This window comes from Hippoglossus stenolepis, chromosome 7 (genome assembly GCF_022539355.2).
Source record: "Hippoglossus stenolepis isolate QCI-W04-F060 chromosome 7, HSTE1.2, whole genome shotgun sequence".
In the NCBI taxonomy this organism is placed as follows: domain Eukaryota; kingdom Metazoa; phylum Chordata; class Actinopteri; order Pleuronectiformes; family Pleuronectidae; genus Hippoglossus; species Hippoglossus stenolepis.
Genome location: NC_061489.1, coordinates 7,467,011 through 7,492,124, shown reverse-complemented (window position 1 = coordinate 7,492,124; position 25,114 = coordinate 7,467,011). Strand labels below are relative to the sequence as shown.

Genomic DNA, 25,114 nt, shown 5'->3' with positions numbered 1-25,114 from the left:
TTTCAACTTGTGTCATGATAAATGTCATATATTATTAATCTCTTTGCGAATCACTAATTCAATGTGAAAACTGCGTTTAAGAAACCATCAACAGTGTGTATCTGTAAGTGATTACCTCCATTAATGAATTAGCTCTGACTTTGAAGTAGCTCACGGTGTCTTTTCTGCCACATGACACCTCCTGCTGCTTCCGAGGTGTAATGATGAGTAATTGCACATTTTTTTAAAAAGCCAAGACATGCGAGGTTGTGATGTAGGGCACTCTATTATCTTAAGATCTGTGTTCAGTGCGGTCAAGAGCTTTTTCCTTTTTTTCTCTTCCCTGGTGGCAGATCCTTTGTTGGATAGCAGTGCTGCATTAGTGTAATGACAGCCTCCAGCTCTGGTCACACAAAGTTAAAAAAAAGCGCTGACTTGCATCTCAAAGTTCCTCCCCCCAGTAAGAGGAATAATAAGTGAGGGTTTCTGCACAAGTGATTACACTGCAGATATTTGGATGAGTGATGTACGTGGACAGGAGCCGCCACGAGCCCCTGAGGCAAGGAAGTGAGATCAAACACTGTCGTTGGATCCTACTTCGAGACTTGGTTTGACGATCAGCTCATTAACGTGCGTACTAACCTTTTGAACCTTGTTGTGCCGCTTTGTGTAGCTGCTCACTCACAGAATATACTCATTGTACTGCTGAGAGACACACAGGCTAACCCACACATATATATTACATTACATTATTTTTTTCCATCTGCATACTTGTCTGAAAAAAAAAAAAAAAAATCAATACCCCCTAAAAGCCTTTCATTAGACACATATCCATTTGTCTGTGTGCGGCTGCCAGGGAAAGTTGTGCCTGGAAAAACTCCAGTGGCTTTTAAAAGCCAACACTGGGTTTTTCCCTGACCAAATGTGGTTCATTACCTACTGTATGTGTGAGCGTCCAAACCATTAGCCTGTGCCAATTTCTCAAAAGCTTGTTTCCTTTGATATAATGTCTTTCAAGAATTTGAAACTTTCTGTTTAGATCCTTCATCACTACTGAATCCAATGTAAACACAAGACATGTTACAGAAAATCACCCACATAGACACAAGCTGCAGTCCGGTTAACTGTGTGTTCACTTTATTTGCAGGTAATGAGAAACCTTTTCTTTACATTCAGCTCATAAGAAGTCATTTAAATTCATTTAAAGTCACTTATATTCCTTGAGCCTTTTTTTGTCTGAGTCTGTACACAGAGCTGGGTTGTATGCAGCTCAGTGAACTAGCATTATCTTCTCCACCTCCTCCCACTATCCGAGTCGTAGCGATCGGGAGGTGGAGCTGAGCTAGTGGGGTCCCGCCAATACACGTGCTCGACCGATCATGAGTCAGTCTCTGTGAAAGTAAACTGCGACCCATCCATTAACATGGAGGAGCTTGTAAAGTATGATGTAATATCCATATCCAGGTCCAAACTTTCAGGCTGCCAGCAAACAACAATGGAAGAACCTGTGAATTCATTTAACATCACGTCCATTTTTTAGTGGGGCAACAATGAGGGTAAGAAGTGGCCTAAATTCATTGTATTCAAATCAAACTGTTCTTGCTGGCAGTAACTTTCATTCACCGGGGGAACGTTGGCTTGATCAACAAAAAACACTCACTTCTAAGAAGTTTCCCAAGAATTGTAACTTCCCTGATCAACTGCAGCCATTTCTTCTTCTCTTTCTCCCTGCAAGGAAAAACTGTAGAATGACAAGTGAAGAGCTTTTTTCGAACCGGATCGATTCAGACAGCAGGTGATGCAGCACTGCAGCATCCTGACAACACCACCGCTTCTGTTTAGATATCACACGTCAAAACTTATACTTACCAAATACTGCAGCCAGCCACCAGGCGGTGATCCGAATGCTTTGGCTTTACTTTTGGGGAGCAGTCATTTTGTCAAACTGCAACATATGACTGCTTTGATTATGGGGTAATGAGATTTTTACTCTTGTTATTAACTGATCAATTATTTCAGCTTGGATCGATCAGAAAATAGTGACGTTCATCACAAGTTCCTGAAGCTCAAGGTGTCGTCTTCAAATCTCTTCTTTTGTTGGATCAGCAGCACAAAACCCCAAGGTGGACGGATCGTGATGTGTCACATAGGACAGGATAATGTTTGGCATCTAAAACAATCTAGTTAGTTATCAATTAATCTTCTATTGATCGACTAATCGTTTGACCTGCTAATGGTTTCCTTGTCATCGCTTTAACAACTACGCTTCCTCCATCACCGACCTGCAGCTGGATTTGTGGATTAGAGTAACTTCATCTCACAAGGCAGCCTGCTGAATTAATACTTAATGAGTGCTTTTCCTCACTGTTGCTTTTTCATTATCTTTCTATACTCAGATATAAACCCAACTCTCTATCCCAGATGTCTTTTGTTCCTTTTATCTGCCACCTAATGAGCTCCATTTGCCAGCAAAGCATCTTACAACTAACTCCTGGATACTTTGTTCATCCGTTTCTTCATACTGAAAATGATATTGTTCATGGGATTTCTTAGTACCACATTTCTCACCTACAGCTTCTCCAGCAGTGCCACTGCTATATTATTCTGAATATGGAGTGATTATATAATTCCAAGAAAGTGTTCTCAGCACATCCTGACATTTAAAGTGCAGGAAAAATACTCAAACGTTTTTCTAGGTCAGAATCACGACTTGGACACAGTCAAATCTGCTCACGTCTGATCTGATGCAATTATCAATGAAAGGATCTCGATGCTGATGGTCAAATGTGTTTCATGGAGGGTTAACAAGCAGTTTCTCCGCCGTTCTGTAAGTCAAGCCAGTAGTAATTTTATGCAAACAGCAAGTGTTTCCCTCCAGGCGTCTTAGCAAGAGTAGAATATTAGTGAGCGGATTCCTCTCAGTAGCTTGGAAGAGAGAGAAGTGTGGCAGGGATGCAGCGGAGGGAGAAGGGGAACCCTGGCAGCATCTGCAGCCACAGAGCGAGGTGTGCGTCAATCACTAGCTCCTGCAGTGGATGGTGTTTTCAGAGGGAGCCAGCTCTAAATTTGCAATAACCTCTTTGGCTCGCCGCCATCTGCCACTTAGCAGACAACTCCTGGAGCATTAAAAGAGTGGAGCGCTGGAGCCGGGTTAAGGTCGCTTTCACAGGGAAAGCTCCAACTCAGAGGCACAACTTCAATTTAGCTCTCCAGCTGCTCGGCTTCTGTAATTAGTTCTGTATTTTCTGTTGGAACGGCCAGGCGCGGTTAGTCCTGACTTCACATGAAAGAGTTGAGCAGCAACATACAAATCACAGAGCGTCAGATATGTATTCCAGCAGCATATTGTACAAGCTGAGGAGGCACAAAACGCTAACTGATTTATGACAACATGATTTATGCCCTTTCACACGCACATAAACACAACAACGTGCTTCACAGAGACATCGCACTGCAAAGGAAGGAAGTTAAATGTCACACACTTTGTTTTTCTTCGCATACAAATATATTCTGTCCCTTTTATCCATTTTCAAAAGGGATCTGGAATTATTCTAATCATTTAGTTTCACTTAAACCTGCTTGAAGGGATTTGTCTGGCCACTTGAGGACATGACAAGCAAGCAGTATTGTTGTTATTTTAAACTGATGTGACAAACCTGTCAGCCAACAGTTTACACTGCCAGCAGATACACAGCAGCATTACCATTCATCTGGAGTCGTGATTCTGGACTCCTGACGGATGTTAGTCCAATATTTGCTCTCCTCTGTAAGCTCAGTTCTGATTTCTACCAACTCTGGAGGGAATATCAGGCTCTTTGGTTGCTAAATGTTTACCAGCTGATGTCTGTTGTTTAGAGCCGAACCCATAGTACACAGTGGTTTTTAGCTGGACATGAGGCTGATGAGCAGAGAGACTGAACTGAAACAAACTGTTGTGGGCCATGAAACCAAAAGACTATGCTCCGTACAGCTGCAGAGTCAGGTGATTATTCTCTGGAAGTTCATAACTGTGAGTGACTCATTTAACAATACACAGAGTCATGGAATCCACTCATAAATGCAGAATATTGATTATAGCAACTTCAAAGTTTTTCGCTTTAAACTAATTCAGCTTTTTGTCTGCAATGTTTCTGATTTCATGGCAATAATAGATCTTCAGCACATCATCACTTTGGAGGATTTTAAGAGAGACTCCCACTCAGAAGTGAGCACAGCATGAAACGTGTCGTTCCTCTAATGATGGCATTGAAGTCCAGCTCCTGAAGCCATAAAATAATTATTTGGTGGGTGGATAGCAGATAGAGGGCTGATTACTAAATGATCATCCTCCTACCACAACACTGTACGTGGAGATATGCAAGGTGCACTTGCACAGATGGTTTCTTGTCCAGATTTATTAAAGTAAGTAAGAAAGTTTGGAAGGAGAAGCTCCAGTGAAAGTGTATCATATGTTGTCCATCCTCCAGAGCAGGTTGAGCCTGCAGACACATGGTGTCAACCAGCCTGCACGCAGCTGAAAGACAGTTTAAAAGTTCTATGTCAGAGATTTTAAACATTAAGATTGCAGTCAACACTTATTTTCTATGGCATTGAAAATAGATCCCGGCTACACACAGCACAGTTGATGCTCGCTGCTGTAAAGTTGTGCTTGGAGCAGCAAGAGTGAGCACATACGGAAATAAGTTTTAAAAACACACCTGATGGAAGCTTATAAAAATGGAGGCTCAGACAGGAAAACCAACCTGCAGATGAGATGCTGTGGATCCATGTTATCAGTCTGCACTGCAGCTAGTTGGATATTTGTTCATGCGTTGGCTCCTCTGCACACAGGAAGACGTTTCTGGTCCTGTGTTTAGGGGCAACTTTCACTTGGCTTCGCTAACTCCCAGTCAACACTACTTTGTATAGACAACACCTTGTGTGTTTGAAGGTGGGACAAGGTGTTTATTTTGTCACGAGGTGCAGGTGCAGGTGCAGGTGTAACATCTAGTGGTAGTGAATTTCATATATGACCTTTAATGGTCTTGTAGTTTCTTACAGCCAAATAAAAGTTACACAATTAAAATGATACAATAGAGTAAATCATTTATTTCATCATTAGAAACCAATATTGCAAAAGTGACTAAAAAAATCATTTTGGTATTTGTCATCTTTCACTTGTTTTCATTTCACAGGTGTTGCAGAGCTTTGCAACAAAAACGAAGGAAGCGAAAGAAAACCCTGCTCAGTGAAATAGAGAAAATCAGAAAAAAAGGTTCAGCACATATGGCAAAAAGAATCACAGAAAGAGACTCAATACAAACACATTGTATAGTTCATATAAACTACATACAAAACAAAACGGATGTGATCAGGTAAATCCACACATTGTAGCCATCAACAGAAACATAAATTAGAACAGTTTGTTTCCTCGCTGCAAAAACAATGAAATCAAGACTACTTAAACTCCTACAGGTTGTTATAAAGGTTTGGTTTGACAAGAAGCAGGGTTGGGTAAGGTTTGATAACAGTGACACAGAATCTAATCAACAAAAGTGTTCTGAAGACGATTGTCTCTTATGATGTAAGGATGTTAAAACATTGGGAGAGTAATTAGACATCAGTCCTCTCGTCCTGTGATGTACAACTGTATTACTAACACATGCTATGAAACCTTCAACCATGTGGACACTACAATTATTCTGATCCATTTCATGGGCTGTTGGCTATTTGGATACAGAGGAATGATTCCACACAAAAAGAGCAGTCCCATCAGATTTGTGAGAAGCGGTTCTGAGGCTTGGTCTTGCACCGGTGCCGACGGGTTTAACAGAGGATGCAGAGGAGGTTTTGGAAAAAGAATGAACTCAAATTTTAAAACTGTTTTAGGGTCAATAAAACTCTCCACTGGCTCAATCTATAGCCATTTCATGAGGTTCCATATTTACACAGTATCTTTTGAGTCTTTCAAGAAGTGAAGCTTTTACATTTCTGGTTTGTTTATGATGAACAGATCGAAATCTATGAATGGAAAAAAGAAAGTCTCCTACAAACTTGAAAATCAACAAACTAATGATAGACCCTGAAAAAAGATAACCACTCTGATGATATTACATATTATTACTGTTATAAACTATATAAGGATATTGTTCTGCCCTGGACTATTTCCTGACCGGGCACATCTACTTCCTGAAGCCTCTTCTGGTTTCCTGGAAAATGTCAAACTATTCCTTAATACTGAGACACTGTGATTGTTGTAGGACAGGCAAAGTGATATGAAGCATACTGATCACTGATGGAACAATCCTCATGAGCGATGTAGATTATTATCTGCTTCATCAACTACTTCCATCAGCCTTTGTTTGAAGCCTGTGTGCTGTGACAGTGTGCTACCGGTTCAGAAAAGGAATAACATGATGTTGAGCCGGAAAACCTGAAAGCTAAACGTGTCCTGCTTCTGATGCAAACCAGTAAACATGCTGTGATCCATATGCAGCGAATGTCTGTCAGTCTATTCAAATGTAAATCCTCTTGTTTGTCTAACTTTTCAATGTTGTTCAGGACATTTAAATTCCATTCTCTCTGGGTGTAGTCAGCGTTGCGGCTCCCTGTCCCTGTCAAGGTGACTCACAGCAACAACTTCGATGGCAGTAAAATAAAGAGTCAGACTCGTCTCAAAGCACAAACTCTATTCAATAACACACCAAACACCAGCATTGCTGTGTTTTCCCCCTTTCCTCAGTTTTGCCATCTGCATCTCCGACGCCCATGGCGACTTGAGGGAACGTCCGTGATCTTAGCCTTGGGTGAGTTGCCGTTTCAAGGCAGACAGCTCATCAAGGTGAGTGACAAGTTTTTGGGGTGGGAACTTACGATTCATTTTACTGCCTGGAGGTGAAAAGTTGCTCACTGTGGCTTGAACACTATATCTTTAAACCTGTTTTCTCAGAGCCAAGGACTGCCAGGTAATGATGAGAAAGGAGCTTTGAAGTCGTCACAGCTGTTCAGTGACATCACAGACACAGGCAACCTGACAAAATGACGGCTACAGTGGAAGTCTTAGCTCTGTGGTCCTGCATGTGGGAGATGGCAACACTATGACACAAGACAAACATGATCCGAGGGTCAATGACATTAAAAAGTTTGATCAGGCCAAAATTTCAAGTCCCAGCAGTCCGTAATAATACAGTGAGCTCCATAAGTACTTGGACAGCAGCACACTGTTTGCTGTTCTGGCTCCATACTCTTATTACTTTGGACGATCGCCAACTTTCCAACTTTACTTTGGTAGTATTCTCAGTGATATTGAAGGAACGGATTGAGTAGAAGTTGGAGAAGTGCATAACTCTGCAGTGCAGTGCCAGACTCTGGAAGTTATATGACTTGCACAATGAAAATTGTAATGTATATACAGGAGGATTCAGCCGGATAAGGGGAGCAAATTAAAAAAAGGAAATTGTGTGCCTTTAGCAAAACCTTGAGGTCATCCAGCTAGAATAATTTTAGCTGTTCTTTCGTTTTCAAACTCTATCTCCTCCACAACAATGTGGGAACTCAATAAATACAAAAACGGAAGGAAAGTGCACTTCATTTTTCCACATCTTCTTGAAGCTGTGGTGCAGATGAATGATGGCTGTTGATAACACCGAGCTCAGTGTTTGTGAATTTAAACTACCTCAGTAGACTGAGTAGAAAATGTAATGAGGAGAAAAATATACATTGAATATATTTATGGCAAAGAACTGACACCACCATGTTAACTGGGTATTCATGCCAATTTCATTAAGTGTGTCCTACATGCTGCGTTACACAGATTCTGTGCCTGACATCCCCACAGCTAAATCCTCATTGAGATACACTGAAATAAAACAGGCTGTGTGTCAGGAAAAGTGTGTCAGGTCTTCTTAATGGGCCTCGACTTTATTATTACTATCATGTGTAGAAATGTTGGCCAAGAAAATAATATTGCTACTGACTGAAATATGAATTAGAACTGTACAACATGTGCTGCAGTTTATAATAGTACAAATATGATATTTCCTTTTCACCTGGTACCTTTTGAGGTTTAAGATTCTGGAGATGTCCAGAGAACTGATGACTATATTGGAGACAGATCATTTAGTTACTGGGAAATTGTGTTTTGTATAAATTTAGGTGAGCATGAGATCCATTTCAATAAACAGATTCTAGATGTGAACATGCAGCATCTGTGGGCGAGGATTTTGGGGTTGGAATCCTTCTGGTTTTTGTTTCTAGTTTGACCAATTATGTTTGAGCGGACTTTGGTTGCTCACAGGTAAACAGTCCACGAAGAGAGCAAAGGAGGCGGAGCACATTGACCGAAATGCATCGGCTATCTGCTTTTTAATTTATCTGCATATATAAGCAGATAGCTGTTGATAGAGATAAGCCAAAATGTCGACTTGACCGAACACACCTTTAAAAAGTGTCACGGTGTTTTGTGTGATAACAGAAACTGGTCGGACTGTAAACAGTGTACACAGAACTGAAGACTTGGCCCAGAAGGCTGATGTCCACACCAGAAGCCGTTGGCCTCAGAAGCTAATTCGTTGTCAGACAATAGCCGATGGGCTCTGAGATTGGCATGAGTTTAACAATATTGGTAATTTGATGCATTTTCTTTATCGTCCAGCCATTTTCTCAGTCTATGAACAAGAAGTCTGAGTTGTAACTACTCATCTGATGTGAAAATATCTCAGACAACAGCCTTTACATCATCCTTTAACTGTGTGGGCAGGTACAGTCTGTGTTTGACCGACATCCCCCTCACACTACTGACAACATAGTCCTCTATGATCAGTCAATAGGCCAAAAGTCGACAGCACACATGCTCACGTTTATGAAAATCAAAGGTGTGAATATTAACAAGGGCTGTAATGTCTTAGATGTGACAGTAAAACTATGACCCTGAAACTGAAGCAGCTAAACGGAATTCAGCCATCATTAATTTAGTTATTGGACGGCTGTGGCTCAGGGGGTAGAGCAGGTCGTCCACTAACGTTGGACGGGGGGGGATTGAACTCCGGCTCTTCTAGTCCACATTTCATTGTGTCCTTGGGCAAGATACCAAACCCCAGAAATTGCTCCTGACAGCTGGGCTGACAGTGTACGAATGGTGTGTGATAGAAAAAGATATGATGCATGTAGGAGCTCTGTTTGAGTGCGTGCATGAATGGGTGAATGTGAACTGTAAAATGGCTTAGAGAGGTCCATAAGACAGGAGTAGTGTTGTATAAATAGTCCATTTACCATGTTATTAATACTTCTGCTTTCCCTGTTTGATGATCTATACAACAATTGTTCAGCAGAGTTCAGCTCTGTAAACATCATGTTCACACTCTGTTCAACATAAACACACAAGCTTCTGCACTGATGTTGAACCCATGGAGCCAAAACATTAAACTCTGCATCACTGCTACTCACTGTACACCAGTCCCTGAGGTCACACCCTGTATGTATCAAAAAAGTTATGCTACTTCAAAAAGCATATTTACACCATTCCACTTTTTATTCATCCACAAACATTTTTTCTCCTTGGAAAGTATTAAATATTAAATAAACTGCTCAAAAGTACATTGTAAGAGCATTCTCAAAGTATTTTTTGCAAAGCAGACGTACAGAGTCCGGATGATGGACTGTTTCAGAGGCATCTGCTCACATACTGTGAACAGACGAGTACACTACAGAGTGAGGATAAGCATGCTCCAGTGTGCATCAGTCTTTATTAGCGGTTCTTACACACATAATCAAGAGACTGTATCTGACCCTTCGACTCCAGAGATTCCCTTCATGGACGATCAGCCTTTCTGCCTATGACGTACCGGAGCTGTGGCTCTGCTCCATCGTGTTGAAGAAGAGACAGATCCCTGCAGTCAGCAGCAGGTGCATGGACTCGTACAGTAATTTGGGCGAAAAGACGCTCCATATGAAGAGATGGTAGCGCAGAACAGTCACCAGCACAATGTAGGCTGCAGCAGGCACAGACCTCAGCAGGGCCAAGCAGTAGCAACCGTGGCCGACTGCAACCGGGCTCCTGCAGAGAAGAAAAAGATGCATCAGAGAGGAGGAAGGAACCGCAGGAGGCAAAGCAGGCAACTCTGTGCTGTGAATAATAGGAACACTTCCTGTAGCAACACAGAAAAGTTTCTATGTGAGCAAAGGTCATCCTGAGTCAATTTATTGTTTCTAAATGATCCGTGAGGATGTTGAGTCACTAAAGGTGCCAATTGTTTCTGATGATGCCACATTTTTCACGTTTTGAATATTTTACCTGTACCCAGGAGAAGAGTCTGATCCAATTACCTTCACACAATATTATGGATTGCTGGCACATTCTGAAGAAGTAAATAACTTTAAACCTGCATGATAGGAGGATGGATGCAGCGAGGAAATTAGGAGATTTAAAATCAAACACACGCGGCTACACAAACAATTTTGTTCATTCAAACAGGCAGAGTCCCAGCTGAGGGGGAGGAACTTCAGGACAAGAGAAGACACACTGATAAGGTAGGAGACGTGGGACAGAGTCCAGATTGGAGGTGGGAATTCAACCAAAGGGCCAGTAAAGAAAATGCGATTATATTATTATAATAAATGATAAAACTTCCAGATCTTCATCTGTGTGACAAGAGTAAGAAAAGAAAACGTTTGTATGAACTCAGTAGTTTGTAATCCAACGCAAAATAACTTGTAATCACATTACATGAGTCCATTATGTAATATACCAAAGGTTATTCTCCTTCAAAAAGCTTATCTACACCATTCCACTTTTATTCAGCTGCAAACATTTTACAACAGAGGGAGGATAATGTGCTGTGTATCAGTCTTACACACACAATTCTTATTATAGTTAGAATGAGAGTTTTCTAAGGAGAAGAGATCAGATGTGACTATAAATTTACAAATATTTGACACTTCAAAGTGTGTGCTAACATATGACCTGTTTGATAATATGCTTAGACTGAGGAGGAAAGAGATCATATGGAACAACATATCCACAAATCTTACCTGACACTTTATGACATTTCACAAGTCTAAACTACATGACAACTATTGGTACAGAAACACATACTGTGTTGTCAGTCAAAGGACTGACAGCCCAGTTTCGTATTAAGTCTGATCACTGAAAACTGTATTTTTAAACTCCTGTTTACAAAGTTAATTGCTTATAACGGGACAGTGCTACTGATGCTCCCCAGCAACTAATTTACCAATAACTTTACAAGTCATGCATTAAGCTGAAATGATGAAACATGATTTAGTAAATAACTAGTATCAAACTATATTTACAGATAACTGGTGAAACTCTATCCAGATGATCAGACTTTCTTTTAACATTTCCCCAGTACAATGCAGCTACACAAACCTTTTCTTCAAATATATGTTTTATGCATTTGGTCTTATTGATAGGACAGTAAGTGTGAAATGAGGTGGGGCTGGGTCGGAACCAAACCTGTGGCCGCTGCAGGAAGGCTCAAGCCTCCGTACAAGGGCTGCGAGCCCAGCTGGTAAGGCTGGCTCCCCTCATACGGAGGCCTGAGCCTTCCTGCAGCGGCTGCAGGTTCAGTGACCGGCTCCACTTACATAAACATAACTTTAATTTGAAGCAAAAACAGTGGTGGACAAACCTCCATTATAATGTCCATTATATTCAGTGCTAACGCTGTTGTCATACATGAATAAAGTAAGAACAACAGGTCAAAGATGAACCAGAACTTCCCAACAGACAAGTTTGATATTAACTATAACTTTTATGTCTAAAGAACAGGTATAAGTAATATTATGTTTAAATAGCGATTTGTCGGGTTTCATTTGAAAATCTGTGACTAGAAAAATATGCAAAAATAAACAAAACCCCCTGAATCCCATCAAACTCTGTGAATTTACATAAAAGTTAAGCTCTCCAACTAATGGCTACTTCCACAGTGCTGCTGTTTTTAACACAGCTTAAGTTTATTTCTGTGTCCGACCTCAAGGAGCTGCTGAAACATTCATGTGCAACCTCTCAGGTGGGTTAAACAGACTGTAAAATCCTGCCAGAGACTTCATCCGCCTCTCGGTGGAGGAGATGAGCTCCATCTTTGACGTTGTGTCTAATTTGCAGTTACAAATTATAAATGAATGAGGTGACAAAGAAGCTTAGCACTACTTTAGCCTGATGTCATTTACAGCGAGTGTGTGGTTGGAAAAGTGAAATTCGTAAAACAAAACGACCAAGATGTAGAAAGTAGGAGGAAGAAGAAAGAAGGTGAAAGGATGAGAAAGAAGTTGTGGTCTGGTTGTTCTAAACGTTAGAAAGTGCAAAATGAAGGATGAACGATGCATTGACTGACCCCCTGCAATATATCATATGTCAGTAAACCAACACCTCACTGTAGAAAGCAGCGCAAAAGATCAGCAGCCCGTCACCATCTCCACTTGTGCTTTTTCACCTCTCAACAAAGAGCCAGTTCAGTGTCTTGGAAATCAAGGATATGTAGAAAATAGTTTGACCTTTATCTGATTTCTGCTGCTTGTATTTGAGTCTGTGTATGTGACTTAAATGAAAATAGTAAAGTAGAGATGGGTCTCCTCTGATTCGTCAGCCTTGAAGCTCCACAGTGATTATGTGGAACAATAACACAATGAAAACATTCTCTTCAAACCATAGCATGGCTTTAAGTGGACTTTGATGGTGTCAAGGGAAACCCGTGGAATTGCTATTGATCAAGGCCCATTTCCAGCATTTGACTTGGGGTCGAGCTGCTGACGGTGCAGAGTGAATCCTAAATGAGCGACTGTATCTGTGTCTCTGGATGAGACTTTTTTTTAGTCTCATATGTCCATATTACAAGTGGGGCTTCTGTGAGAAGCACCTCACTGTGATTTATGTTAGCGATGCAAGATGGTCCTGTAGTGCAGAGTATAAGGTTTACAAGCTGGTATGAAGGGTGTCGTAGGTTAAATGATATCAAACTCTGGGGCAGAATGAACATCATGCTGGTGATTGGGTTACGGAGGGTAAAACCACAGTGAGTGTAGCGAGGCAGCGCAGGCACCAGCATCCCCTCCCATTAGCAGCTGCTTGTGGGCGGATCAATCGTGCTGTCACTCTAAATGCGATTTACCACCTGCTTACATTGTTGTTTTTGGACCTCAGGTTCACATTGTGCTGCGTCTGAGTTCAGTTTTTTAGTAGAGGGGCATGGATTTATATGCATGAAATACACAACAGATCTGTGGTGTTATTTAGTCCCTGGTTACTGTGAAGTCATTCTCCTTTGCCACTGTGGCTTTACTTTGAATTTGTGAAACATTTACTCTTAAAGGTGGGGTAAGTGATTTTAATCCAATACACTTTTTGTTAAATTCTGCTAATATCTCCTCATGGTCCGCTACTTGTGTGTTCTATGTGTGGGCTGGAAAGAATCTGGTTTAAATACACAGCTCTGGCTCTGTATTTGGGAAACAAAAGCTGCTTTCAGTCACACACTGAACTCCGGATAATCTCCTGACTTTCTCCAGAGGGGCCCCATGTGAGAACACAAATGTCAGAGTAAGAGCCAAGTTTCTTCTTTCAGCCCTCAAGTAAAAACTCTGGATAATTTCCTGAATGAGCCGATATGAGAACACAGTGGTGACACACACATAGAAGACACAGACGAATATGTGAGAGCTTTTGGTGATAAGGGCTGACGCCAGTGTCGATGTGCTTTGAACCAAAAACCTGTGATCTTCGCAGCAGAATTAATTCTTTACTTCCTGCCTCTGCCTGGTGCACCACCCCTCACCTGAACGCTCCAGAGGTATCTGTGCTGTTGTGAATGCATCTGAGCGCAGAACCTCCTGCTGCGTTGTTCATGTGTGAAAGGAAAACTCTGGGAAAAGCCCAATTGCAGACATTCTCCAGAGTTCATATCTGAAAACGGCTAAAGAAAACTGGCCAATCCAACAGCACAACACTGTTCTAGCCAATCAGCAACAAGGATATTCATGCTTGTGCACAGGGCAGCAGGGGACATGAACAGTATATGCTACCTGTATGCTAATCCTCTTTCTTAAAGCGATTACTAAGTAAAACGTGTAGAAACGTCATCTGTTACATCCTGAACGAGAGAATGTCGTCATTCCTCTGCTTCTACTATTGAAGGATGGGATACTTGTTTGTGGTGGCTAATTCCAACTTGATGAGATCAGTGGTTCCCCTTGGCAATGGCCGAGAATGAATGAATGGGGTGGAGATTCTGAAGGAGCAGTGAAGGGAGAGGTGTAGTTGTTTTGGTTTTGAGTTCAAATATAGCTAATGACTCTAATCAAGCCCAGTCATCTGGTGGCTCTGAGAGCAAAAGGTCATCCTTTTTCAAATTTAACCGCCCATCAAGTGTCAACAAGTCTGAGGTGGACATCTACCTGGATGCACAGACCAATGATGACTTCACGGAGTACATAGTCTTAACAAAACTGACAAAGCTGTTTGTCAAATACAACACAGCACTCCCTTCGAGTGCTCCAGTAGAGAGGCTATTCAGCATTGGTGGCCAGATCTTTAGGCCCAGGAGAAACAGGTTGGGAGATGCCAACTTTGAAAAGCAATTGCTTTTAAATGCTAACAAAAAGCAGTAGTCTAGTCTATGGACTAAGCAAGCTTGTGTGATTCTTTGATAAGAACATTGTTTACATGTTTGTTTACTCAGAGTTTTAAGTGTCAGTCCCATGACAGAGGGGCACCTGATTTCTACAGGGGTGCAGTTTACAGTATAAAGAGTTAAAAAGGAGTTTTTGATGTTCAAATGCATGTCATCAGTACTTGTTAAGCTGTCCAAGTAATATTTCAGGACTTTGTCTGAAAAGTTAACAACCTACCTCTCTTGAGCTGTTTGATAAAAATGGCCATCTTGATTTTCATGTTTCATTTCATTTCATTTTATGTTTTTTTACAATATTACATAGCCTACATTATTTAACTGAAGCCATTTTGTAAAGGTAGGTGCAACAGACAAATAAAACAACCCCCCCAAAAAACTTTTTGTCCTCTGTCCACACATTTATTTTATAAATTGAAATGATAGAATTTAAGGTCTAGCCTAATAATTGGTTTCATAGCAAGGCATAGCACTATGATTTGTTGTGCCTTTTGTTTGCAGGGTATGAATAAATAAACAGGCAAAATTAGCAATAATTAAAAAAAATAAAAAAAACATTTCTTTTAGGAATTGATACATATGAAGTACAGTTTAAGGCAAGGGGTAGTGATGGATAAAGTTTTCTTTAAAAAACAAGTTAAGTCTTTCATTCTCACTTTCCACCTTAAAACTATGAAATGAACTGAACTATGAACTAGTTCAGAATTTAAATGGTGAACTATGAACGTGAACTATTCATGTTTACTTGTATGAACTGAACTTTGAACTAGTTCATGAGAGGTGCGAACTTGCACAACACTGCAGGTTTCTGTGTCTTTGCCACCAACATCATTGAGAAGTTCTCTCAGACTTTTAAAGTCCACATCACGTTTCTCTGCGAGTCATCAGAGGGGAGCCACTTGGACGAAAATGTTGGATGTATTAATGGATCAACTTTGTCATCCCCAGGCTCTGCCTCTGGCAATGCAAACGTTTTAAGATGAGTAGAGCTTTTTAATCAGAGACTGTCGGGGCTACTGAAAAGTCCAACACATTATATTCAAATGTGGGATCGCAAATTATTAAGAATCTAAATCATGCATGGAAACATACACCCTCTGCAACTAATTTCTCTGGGGCCTTGGTGCTAAGGAATTGTAGGGACTTTAAATCACGAGGCTACAGATAGATGTTATATTTATATCCCTGAATTTCTGTCACTGGCATTTTAACAACAGAGGCAGGTAAAACAAAATCCTTTTATACAAATACCACACTTTATCTACATTAAAGGAGGATTCTAGTTTAGGTTCTGTCTGCAGGGCAGTTGGTGGCAAGACACAGAGCTCATCCCTCGGCACTGTGCAGGGGCCTCATGCTGAGGGGGAGCCGCACTTATTGGCTGCATTCACACAAACACACAGCAGCCCAGCGACTGGCCTCTCTCCAGTTGAGGTGTTATGCAGGTTAAGCTGTTTACATGCATCTTTGATACCCTGCAAGCCAAATCAGCCTGCTGCCATGGGTGAACCAATTAACAGAATATATATAACAGCACCTGTACTGTCCCCACAGAGAGAATTCAGAATGAAAAAGTATATATATTTTTTAAAAGATGTATGAAACACTCTGGAGTCCCTTAGCAGTGATGATGCTGTGGATGAGATGCCACGGATGGTTTAAAGTACAATAAAAGAAAGTATTTCTAACCATATTGTTCCGAATGGGTTTTTATTCATCCATTTTTCATCCATCCATCCATCTGCTTGTTGTATAATTACTTCTGCCAATGAGGTTATGTTTCATTTCTGTCTGTTTGTCTCTTAGCAGGATTACGATTTCAGTGAAAACTACTCAAATCATTTTAATGAAACTTGGTAAAAGGAGTAGAACCCATTTCCTTTTGGAGCAGATTTCTTAAACATTGTGAGAATTCTGAAAGAGATAAGATCTAGAAATGTATTTGTGAAAGGGTGGAAAAGGTAAACTTGCAACAATGAGAGCCTTATATTAGGGGTTTTACAGTCTTTAATAGCAACAGACTATCATTTTACCAGATAGTTTTTAATATGTGACAGCTGCTTTAAAATCCCACTTATTATTACAATAATGTTTTCCTAAAATTGAGTGTTATGGTTGCCTTGAAAAAGAAGGAAAGTTAAACTTCTACAGTTTAAGGTGACAGAAGCCTTTTCATGACTTTTAGTTATTTCAACTGTTTATTCATTAGTCACTTTCTTAAAAAACTGTTTTTCTTTACTTGCAGCTTTTACCTCACTAATTATTTCAACTAAAAGTTTCTCCGATACTTATTTAAACAACACAACAAAAATCACCAGTTTCTAATTGTATTATTTCTGGAAAGTGCAGACGTGCCAGCAGGGTACAAACAGCGTCAGGGTGACTTACCGGCCTCTCGCTGAGCTGAGGTAGCAGACCAGGTGACATGCCCAGAGCACGGGCCCCGCATAAGTGCTGAGGGCCGTTAAGAAGATGGCAGGTGCCTCCACGTAACTTTCCAGTCCGATGAATCCGACGGAAATGTCGACGGTGGCAATGTTGTTGGAATTGCCCTGCAGAAGCACAAGAAATTTTTATTTAGCATCGCCAGGGGCGCAGGAATAACTCACCCTGTGTTCCGACAAAAGAGTACACAAAGATCTGTGGGTGAAGCTTTGTAAGCATTTCAGAGCTCTGACGCCTGCTCCTTTGCTTCATCATCATTACCGAGCTTCTGGCAACTTCCCAGCAGCCCGGTTGTTTGTGTTTTCCAGACCAGAGCAGTACCCACAGCTTTCTATCTGGAGCTGAACTCAGAGAGTCACTCAGGTCATGTTTGTGTGCATACGTTTATTCACCATATGTTGGTTTTCTTAATACCAAGCATATTTATGACTCATTTAACTAAAAAAAGTTAAATATGCCTGAAGTACACTCCACATATTAAACTGTACCAACCCTTTTTCATTTTACTTCTTTTCTTTAATCTTGGGAAAGTGTTTTCAGTGCAGTACAATCACGATTTAGAGCCACAATATATGTATAAGTGTATATGGTGCTATAAGTGTAGGATATATTCACACAAGGAAAACAAACTGTGAGTTAAATGTAATAGCATTATGCCAAAATTTGCTAATATGAAATATTTCATGAAAAGTTTTACATAGTTGTTTTATCACAAACTTAACCTGGGAGTGATAGTATTTATTGCACGGCAGCAACTTATTCATAATGTGTGATGCAATAAATGTGTCCATGTATTTACTTTGTTGTTTGGTTGTAGACTTTTAAGACATAAGTTATCTTACTTGTATTTATGTTTCAGTTTTTTTGATCAGTACAGATCAATTGTCTAAGCAATATTCCCTTATCTATGATTTATGATAAACCATTGTATTTATTTTAGTCTAGTCCCAAAGTTCAGAGATTTCTCAGTCAAAGTCATTTGTGTTCAAACTCGAGCTGCTCAGGAGCCTAATCTGATTTCTGGGTGGCACATTCTGATCTTTTCCGATTAAGCTCAAATTGGCTCATTAGCATTTCACTTTGTAAGTGTTTTACTTGACAAATTCAATTTCTTTCTGCATAACAAGTGATAATTACCTTTAAAATTCCTTCTGATTGCTAGGCTGTTGCATTTAAGTTCCGCCCTATGCATGAACACACACGAGGGAAAAAAAAAACGTCTCTGGGAATCAGCAGAGATCAAGGATGCCTTTCTTGTTACATTTGAATGCGACGATGATCCACTCGCAGCAATAGAACATGTGATCGTTTAACTCCCTTCTGTGCACACGCCGTCTGTGATCACACAGGACGAGAGCCTTAACAGCTGGCTCCATCTTAAACAAACACACGGTGCACATCAGTGAGCAGGTTGATGGCTACAGATGCAGGTTTTCTACTTGCTGAAGTCATCGTCGACAAACGTATCACTCGTGAAAAAGCAAGAGAGCATAAAATGTTTTATGTATGAATTTCCAGACAAAATTGATCGTCACAACAACTGTAAGAGAGCGAGGATGGTCGATGAGAGCTCTTTGCTGAAGTGCACACCATGCGGAGAAGAAGCATGGATATGCGATGACTCCAGACACACCTCTGTTTGAGAACGTCTGAGTACCGACGTCTGTAATTTGTGTGAGGATGATAACTTCAAACCTTTTATATACAGTGTTTCCTATTGATCATCTTCTAGATCATAACAAATCTCTAACTTGGTGCTCTAAGTGCATTAAATTGCGGCATGCAGTACTATTTGCAGTACTATTTGCAGCGTGCCAGCTCCAACTATTGTCCATACAGTTTTTACCGTCCACACTGACAGACAGACCTCATAGTTTCAGATGCAGTTTTGCACGTGCCTGGAAGTGACAGACATTGCAGTCCTCTCTCACACACGAGAACTTGTCTGTCACTTCTCTTTCACTGTCACTCTGTAGCATGTGACAGCGACATTAGTGCGTGAACACGTGCACTCCCGCTACCTCCGTACATTGAATTCATGCTTGGCGAAATGGCTGATGTATTTGCAAAACAGAAATAACTGTAGAACTGATGAGAACAGATGATCAAATGAGAGATCCCCTTTTCATTTCTCAGCTCTAAAACAGTCCATGATTCATAGTTTTTACAGAAGGTTGCTTAGTTGAATTCATACACACCAGGTGACGCATAAGCGCTTTTGCACAAACTGCATCATTTCTGAAGAATAAACACCTTCTTGCTGCTTCACGGACCATCTGGTTTTGGGATGGAGATAAATCCTCAGAAATTCCACTGCAGCAAAGTCGGACATGTCCATCACTCCATCATGTCCGCTACAAACAAGCAGCTAAATCCTCTCCTGTCCGATAGGCAGTCCCTCATGTGATATGATTGAACTCGTTTGGTGATGTCATTGCAGATGACATTACCTGGGATATGTCCTACTATGCTCTGGTGGTTTTGAGTGTTTGGCCTCCAAAAAAAAAAAAATACCTATGAATCCAACAGCTTTCTGCAGATATTTATGAGACTCTACACTATTCTGATCAAGACATTTCATCACTATCACCAAGTCTGCTATCAGTCAAATCAGCAATACTGTCCACATCAGATCATTCTGTTCATTCAATAATGCACAAACCCTCATCCCATGCTGTCTCCAGTCATCTGGATTACTGCAACTCATTATTCACAGGGGTCCCCCAGTAATCAATCTACCACCACCACCTTATTAAAAACACAGCAGCTGTGGGGTTCTTACAAGAAGTCAAAAGTATGAGCACATGATGCCCCTTCTCGCCTCATTTCACTGGTTACCCATGGTTTTTGGAATTGATTTTTTAAGTTTGTTCTTTGTTTTTAAATCACTGAATGGCCTTGTGCCGTCCAACAAAGCAGAACTCATCCTCCCTTTCACTTCGGCCGCACTCAGACCTGGTATTAACATCTGGCTTGATGACAAGTTGTCAGCACAGGTCTGAACGCACTCAACGCAAATGCTTCCTGGACCTGCTACAGTTTCACAATGAACCAAATGTATTTTCACTCTTCTCGGTGTCCATACTTTGATTTGTTTGTGGTTACAATATCAACACTGACCAACACATAATGATTGACATTTTCCTTGAATTGGTCAAGGCCTCCTCCACAGCAGCTACACTCAGCCCCTCCTGACCACAGCCTTAGATCTGCTAAGTGGCTGTTACTCTCGGTACCCAGGACAAGCCTTGTTACAGAGGGCGGTAGAGCTTTTACTGTAAGGGCTCCACAACGCTGGAATAACCTGCCTTTGTCAATCAGACAAGCTACCTCAGTGTCCTCTTTTAAAATGCTTTTCAAAGTGGATTTTTATAAAAAGGACTTTGATTGAGATGTTTTATTCATTGTCTCCAGTAATAATTTTCAGTTTTTATGACTGTGAAGCACTTTGTACACCTGTTTTTTCAAAAGTACTCTATGATAAACACTATTATTATTATTATTATTATCATAATTGTTACGCTTACATCTTACATCATGATTGATTTGCAGCCCAGAGGTCTGGGATCCGCTGTAACTGTTCTCGCTAAATGTTCTGTGTAACAGCAGTTTTTGTTTCCGAGCAGTAAATCTAAATCACATACACGGTGTCGCAGCTTTACAGATCCATTATGGTTAAAGCTTCGTTGAGAACGTTATTACTCAAAGGTCTGTGATTACAAGCCTGGGCAGTTAGACTGAAAATTGTCTGGTGGCAGTCTATTCCCGAGCCCATCACAGTATTAATGACCCAAAGGTGATGAGGGTTGTTAAAATGTTAGTGATGTGGAAGTTCAGTGTTGACAACCGTACACAGCTGCTAACCAAACATCTGCCTTGGGTAGAGAGGTTAAATCAAATGACCTATGAGGAGCAGTCATAGCTCATAACCCCATAACACATCCACAGGAAACAACTAGTCCAGCTGCTGAGTAATGTAATTTAAACACAAACAGTTCCTATTACACTTTCCTTTATCAGTGGTGATAGTTTTACTAAATGCTGCTACACTCCGTGTGCCAGCTTTAAATGAGACGTCTCTTACAAACACACAACAGAAACTTCGGTTAAACGGTTAAACTGTTGTTATTGTTTTTCTAATAACAAGACGTGTGTTATGGATTTGCTGGGGCAGTTCTTCTGATTCAACTGAGCTAAATTTGTAGAGAGAAAGTTAAGTGATATAACAGGATTAATAAATCTTTTATCTTACTGTCAAAGAGCAAAACCATCAATAACTACAGCACCCAGAATTCTGTTTTAAAGGAACCAACATGTGCCTTTACAAAAACAGCTGTTGTTCAGCCAGAGAAATGATGACCACATCAGAATCATGATGGGTCTCACGTTACTTTTAAGAAGTTGACAGAAACTCAACACAAAGCCTTGCACGTTGACATATGGAAGCTGTAAAATTACAGTCTACACGTTTGGCCATTGAGCAGCTCAGCTCAAGTTGTCAGGGTTACAGGCCTTTCTCAAGTAAACCTAAAAAAAGTGGCAGATTTGCTGAATATTCAGCTGCTAAAAGCTTTACGACATTGTTTTTTCTTCTTCTAACAGAGCTAGTTGGTGAAATATTCTAACTGGAGACTTAAACACTACTATGTTGAATCTCATAGACTGTGTCATTAACTCATAGACTGTAAGACGGATGACATGACAGCTGCCCAAAAGTGAAACCAAAGTGTGTCGATCGGCACCAGGTGGCTGACTGCAGGACAGGTTGTTATCCCCTCTCATCCATGTTAGTGTATGGGACAGGGACCAGGTTTTTGTCATTTCAGATAATTCTTACCACATTGATGTTTGTTCGAGTGTTTCATTTTTCTGGTAAGATTGGCTTGAATTAGTTATGATGCAAAAAAGGGTGAAACGTCATGATTGACAGCTGAGACTGACTCAGGATTAGTGGCACCTCACTACTGTGGCTATATCCTCCAATTGCTACTGCACAGACTCTGGCTCCAAAAGCACAAGAGGGCAACGTTAGTATCTGGGGTACTTATCTTCATTTCTAGATAGTGGGGTCTTTATATGGTCTATGGTCTGATCACATGACTTTTCAGTCTCACTTTTCCATTTGCAATGTTGTGGAGAAACGTTGCTTTGAGGTTTCGCTGTTAGTTAATGACACTTCAAAAACTCAGGAAACATTTGATCATGTTCACAGCTCAGCTAAACTGTTAGGTGTGGTTACATTTGCAAAAAAAACTTTATCACTACTGGGTGTGGTCAGAAGGTAGGAAGGAAAAACACCACTTTTCAGCCCCAAATTTACTCTTTATAACGCTATCCTCTGCACTACATATTACTTCACACAGTGGCTATTAAAATGTGCACCAGCACTAAAATGATTATTTTTGTTTACCTGAAAGTAAAAGAAGGCCTGGCCGAACCAGTAGTGCATGATGGTGGTCTGGGCTGCGTCGTAGTGGAGCTTCTTCCAGATGAACTGAGCCATGAGTGTCTGGATCAACAGGCAGCAGCACAGCACGGGCATGTTGTGGGCACGGAACAGCAGCGTGACCAGCAAAACCAAGCCGCTGTAAATCTCCCACAATCCCCTGCTCTTCAGTTTGGCATCTGCTGTGATGATTTGGGAGCGCAGCAGGTCCTTGGTGCCCGTGAAGAGGATGCCCAAAACGAAGACATAAACAAAGCGGGCCTCCACTGTTCCCCTAAAAGAGAAAGATTCCAGACTGTGTCACTTTCACATTTGCAGTAATCCGCTATTGATTTCCCCCCCCCACAAAACTCCTCGTTCAATATTCAATGTGGTACGTGACTCTGGGATGTGGATTCTGGCATCTCTCTGCACTTGTTCATATATTTAGCAATGAAATATCCAGAGCTAGATTTTGGGACATTTGGAAAATGATCTAATGCAGGCTTTATGTGGTAATAAAAGAAAACTCATGCTTCTTAATAAAGAAAAGCTGTAAAACAAAAGACAAGAGCAAAATCAAATCAAAGAATTTAACAGAACCAGAACAAGCGTCCTCATTATCTTTGTGACAGCGGCAGTAACAGCAGGAGAATACAGAGGGAAAGCGCAGAAGGGGTATTAAGCTTAAAACAGTAGTTCTTATTTAGCTGACATTGTTATATTTTTCAATCATTAACATAAACTTACAAAAACTTTTGGGACTTCAGACATTTTCATATATAAAGACAACAGCCTCACATTATACCAGTGGCTTCTTCATATATCATCCAGATCCCTCTGTTATAACAGCATTTTAAAGTTCACTACTTTAATTAATTTCATATCCCCATCTCTTGTTAGACAGAATTCTATATATTTCTATAACGCATAACCTTTCTTTCATTCAGTATGCAGTGTGTCAATGTAACATTAATAATTAAAGGTGAAAGACAGAATGAATTGCCTGAGGTAGACAGACTTTCTCACACCAGTCACTCTGTCTGTGGTGATTGTTTCTGCATCATTATCATACAGAAACACTGTATTAACATATTTCAGTATGTTGTAAGGTTGTGTGACATTTGATCTAAACTCTATTTCTTGAATGGAGCACAAATTGTGAATAGTTAGGGATAATAATAAGGATAACAACAGCAAATCCAGACTACTGACATCTCTTTAAAGGTTACAGTGGAATTTTACAGCAGCTCCCCAACAATACTAAATGTTTCACAGGTGTATTTATGGTCTGTTGATATTTTACAAGACTATACACTCACTAATATAATATAGTCACAGTTACTAGGCTATTATTGCTGCAAGTTTCATCTTTCTCCTTGAAGTCACAGAAAAATACGTGAAACATACTGTTGCATTTATTAACACAACTATAAGGGAGAGTGCAGACCTCTGCCGAGGCTTTGTCACCATATTGCATATACACGTATTGAGATCTGATACTTTCGGATCATTATCCAGATCCGCACTGAATGTCACATGTTCATAGATATATGCACTCTACACATGCCTGATTTTTCACATAAAGAAAATCACCAAAGTCTAACAATGTTAAAGAAAGTGAAAAAACAATTATTGATCTGTGACCCATGAATCTCATGTTTCAACAATGTTGAAAAACTCAATCTCACAATGTGAAAGAAAGTGAAAATAAAAAATCTTGAATCAGGCTCCTGATCAACATCAAAATTGAATAGGCTCTTCCTTGGGTCATGCCCCACCCTTTCACGAAAATGTATGAAAATCCATCCAGTAGATTTTGCGTAATGCTGCTAACTCACAAACTCAGACAAAAACATAACAAAAACAAAACATAACGTGTTTCGTGATCTATTTGTTTAGACTGAACTGAATAATTCTGGCTGAAAATGTACATGGATGACAAAAAAGGGAAGGTGATCATACCACAGCATGGAGTAAGTGAACTAATCCATTCAAATACTGGGAGGTTTTAACGTTTAATCTACACTCACTGATATAAATGAGGTGGACAAGAGGTGACGCAATCCAAGAGTCCTCTATAATGTATCCCCTGTGGTGCATGACAGTGAATCTGGGGCTAACGTCTAAAGCTACTACAAGGTTAAAAAAGTTTCACCAAGGTTCTTCTCCATCTAAAAGGCTTACTCCACAAAAATCCTTTTCCAACTATCCATAATTTATATGCTTCAAAAATTGAAGCTTTAAAGGAAAAGTGCTTTCGATTATGAAGGCAATTACATTTTAGTCTAATTTCCATTTCAGGCATTCAGCATATGGTCTTATCCACAGAAACTTAAATGAAAAAAATTGTTCCCCTCAAATCTGCTCTTTAATTAATTTACATGTATTAACATTTGTCCAAAGAGGGACAAATTAAAGGGTAAACTAGCCATTATAAAACACAATCAGACAACAAATGGGTGGTAAGAGCTGTGGCAATGATAAATTGTTTTATAATAGCCTATAATGGATTGGGGGGGATATAAAGAGCATTAAGAGCTAATGAAGTTTAGGGAGTCACTGAATTTTCATGGAGTCACAGCCTCAGGGAAACTGAGACTTTTCTTTTAAACTTCATTCATTTTTCAAGAAACTAAAAATA

At 40.3% G+C, this 25,114-nt stretch overlaps 1 protein-coding gene across 1 annotated transcript in view; it reads right to left on the bottom strand.

The window, feature by feature from the left end:
- Positions 1-5,038: 5,038 nt before the first annotated feature.
- pigg (phosphatidylinositol glycan anchor biosynthesis class G) overlaps positions 5,039-25,114 on the bottom strand; it is a 69,091-nt gene continuing 49,015 nt past the window's right edge. Inside the window, exons 11-13 of the mRNA XM_035161536.2 lie at positions 22,456-22,765; positions 16,989-17,152; positions 5,039-10,012 (exon numbers count right to left, since the gene is read on the bottom strand). Coding sequence (XP_035017427.1) covers positions 9,790-10,012; positions 16,989-17,152; positions 22,456-22,765 — 697 coding nt within the window. The 3' untranslated portion in view covers positions 5,039-9,789. The remainder of the gene's footprint in view (positions 10,013-16,988; positions 17,153-22,455; positions 22,766-25,114) is intronic.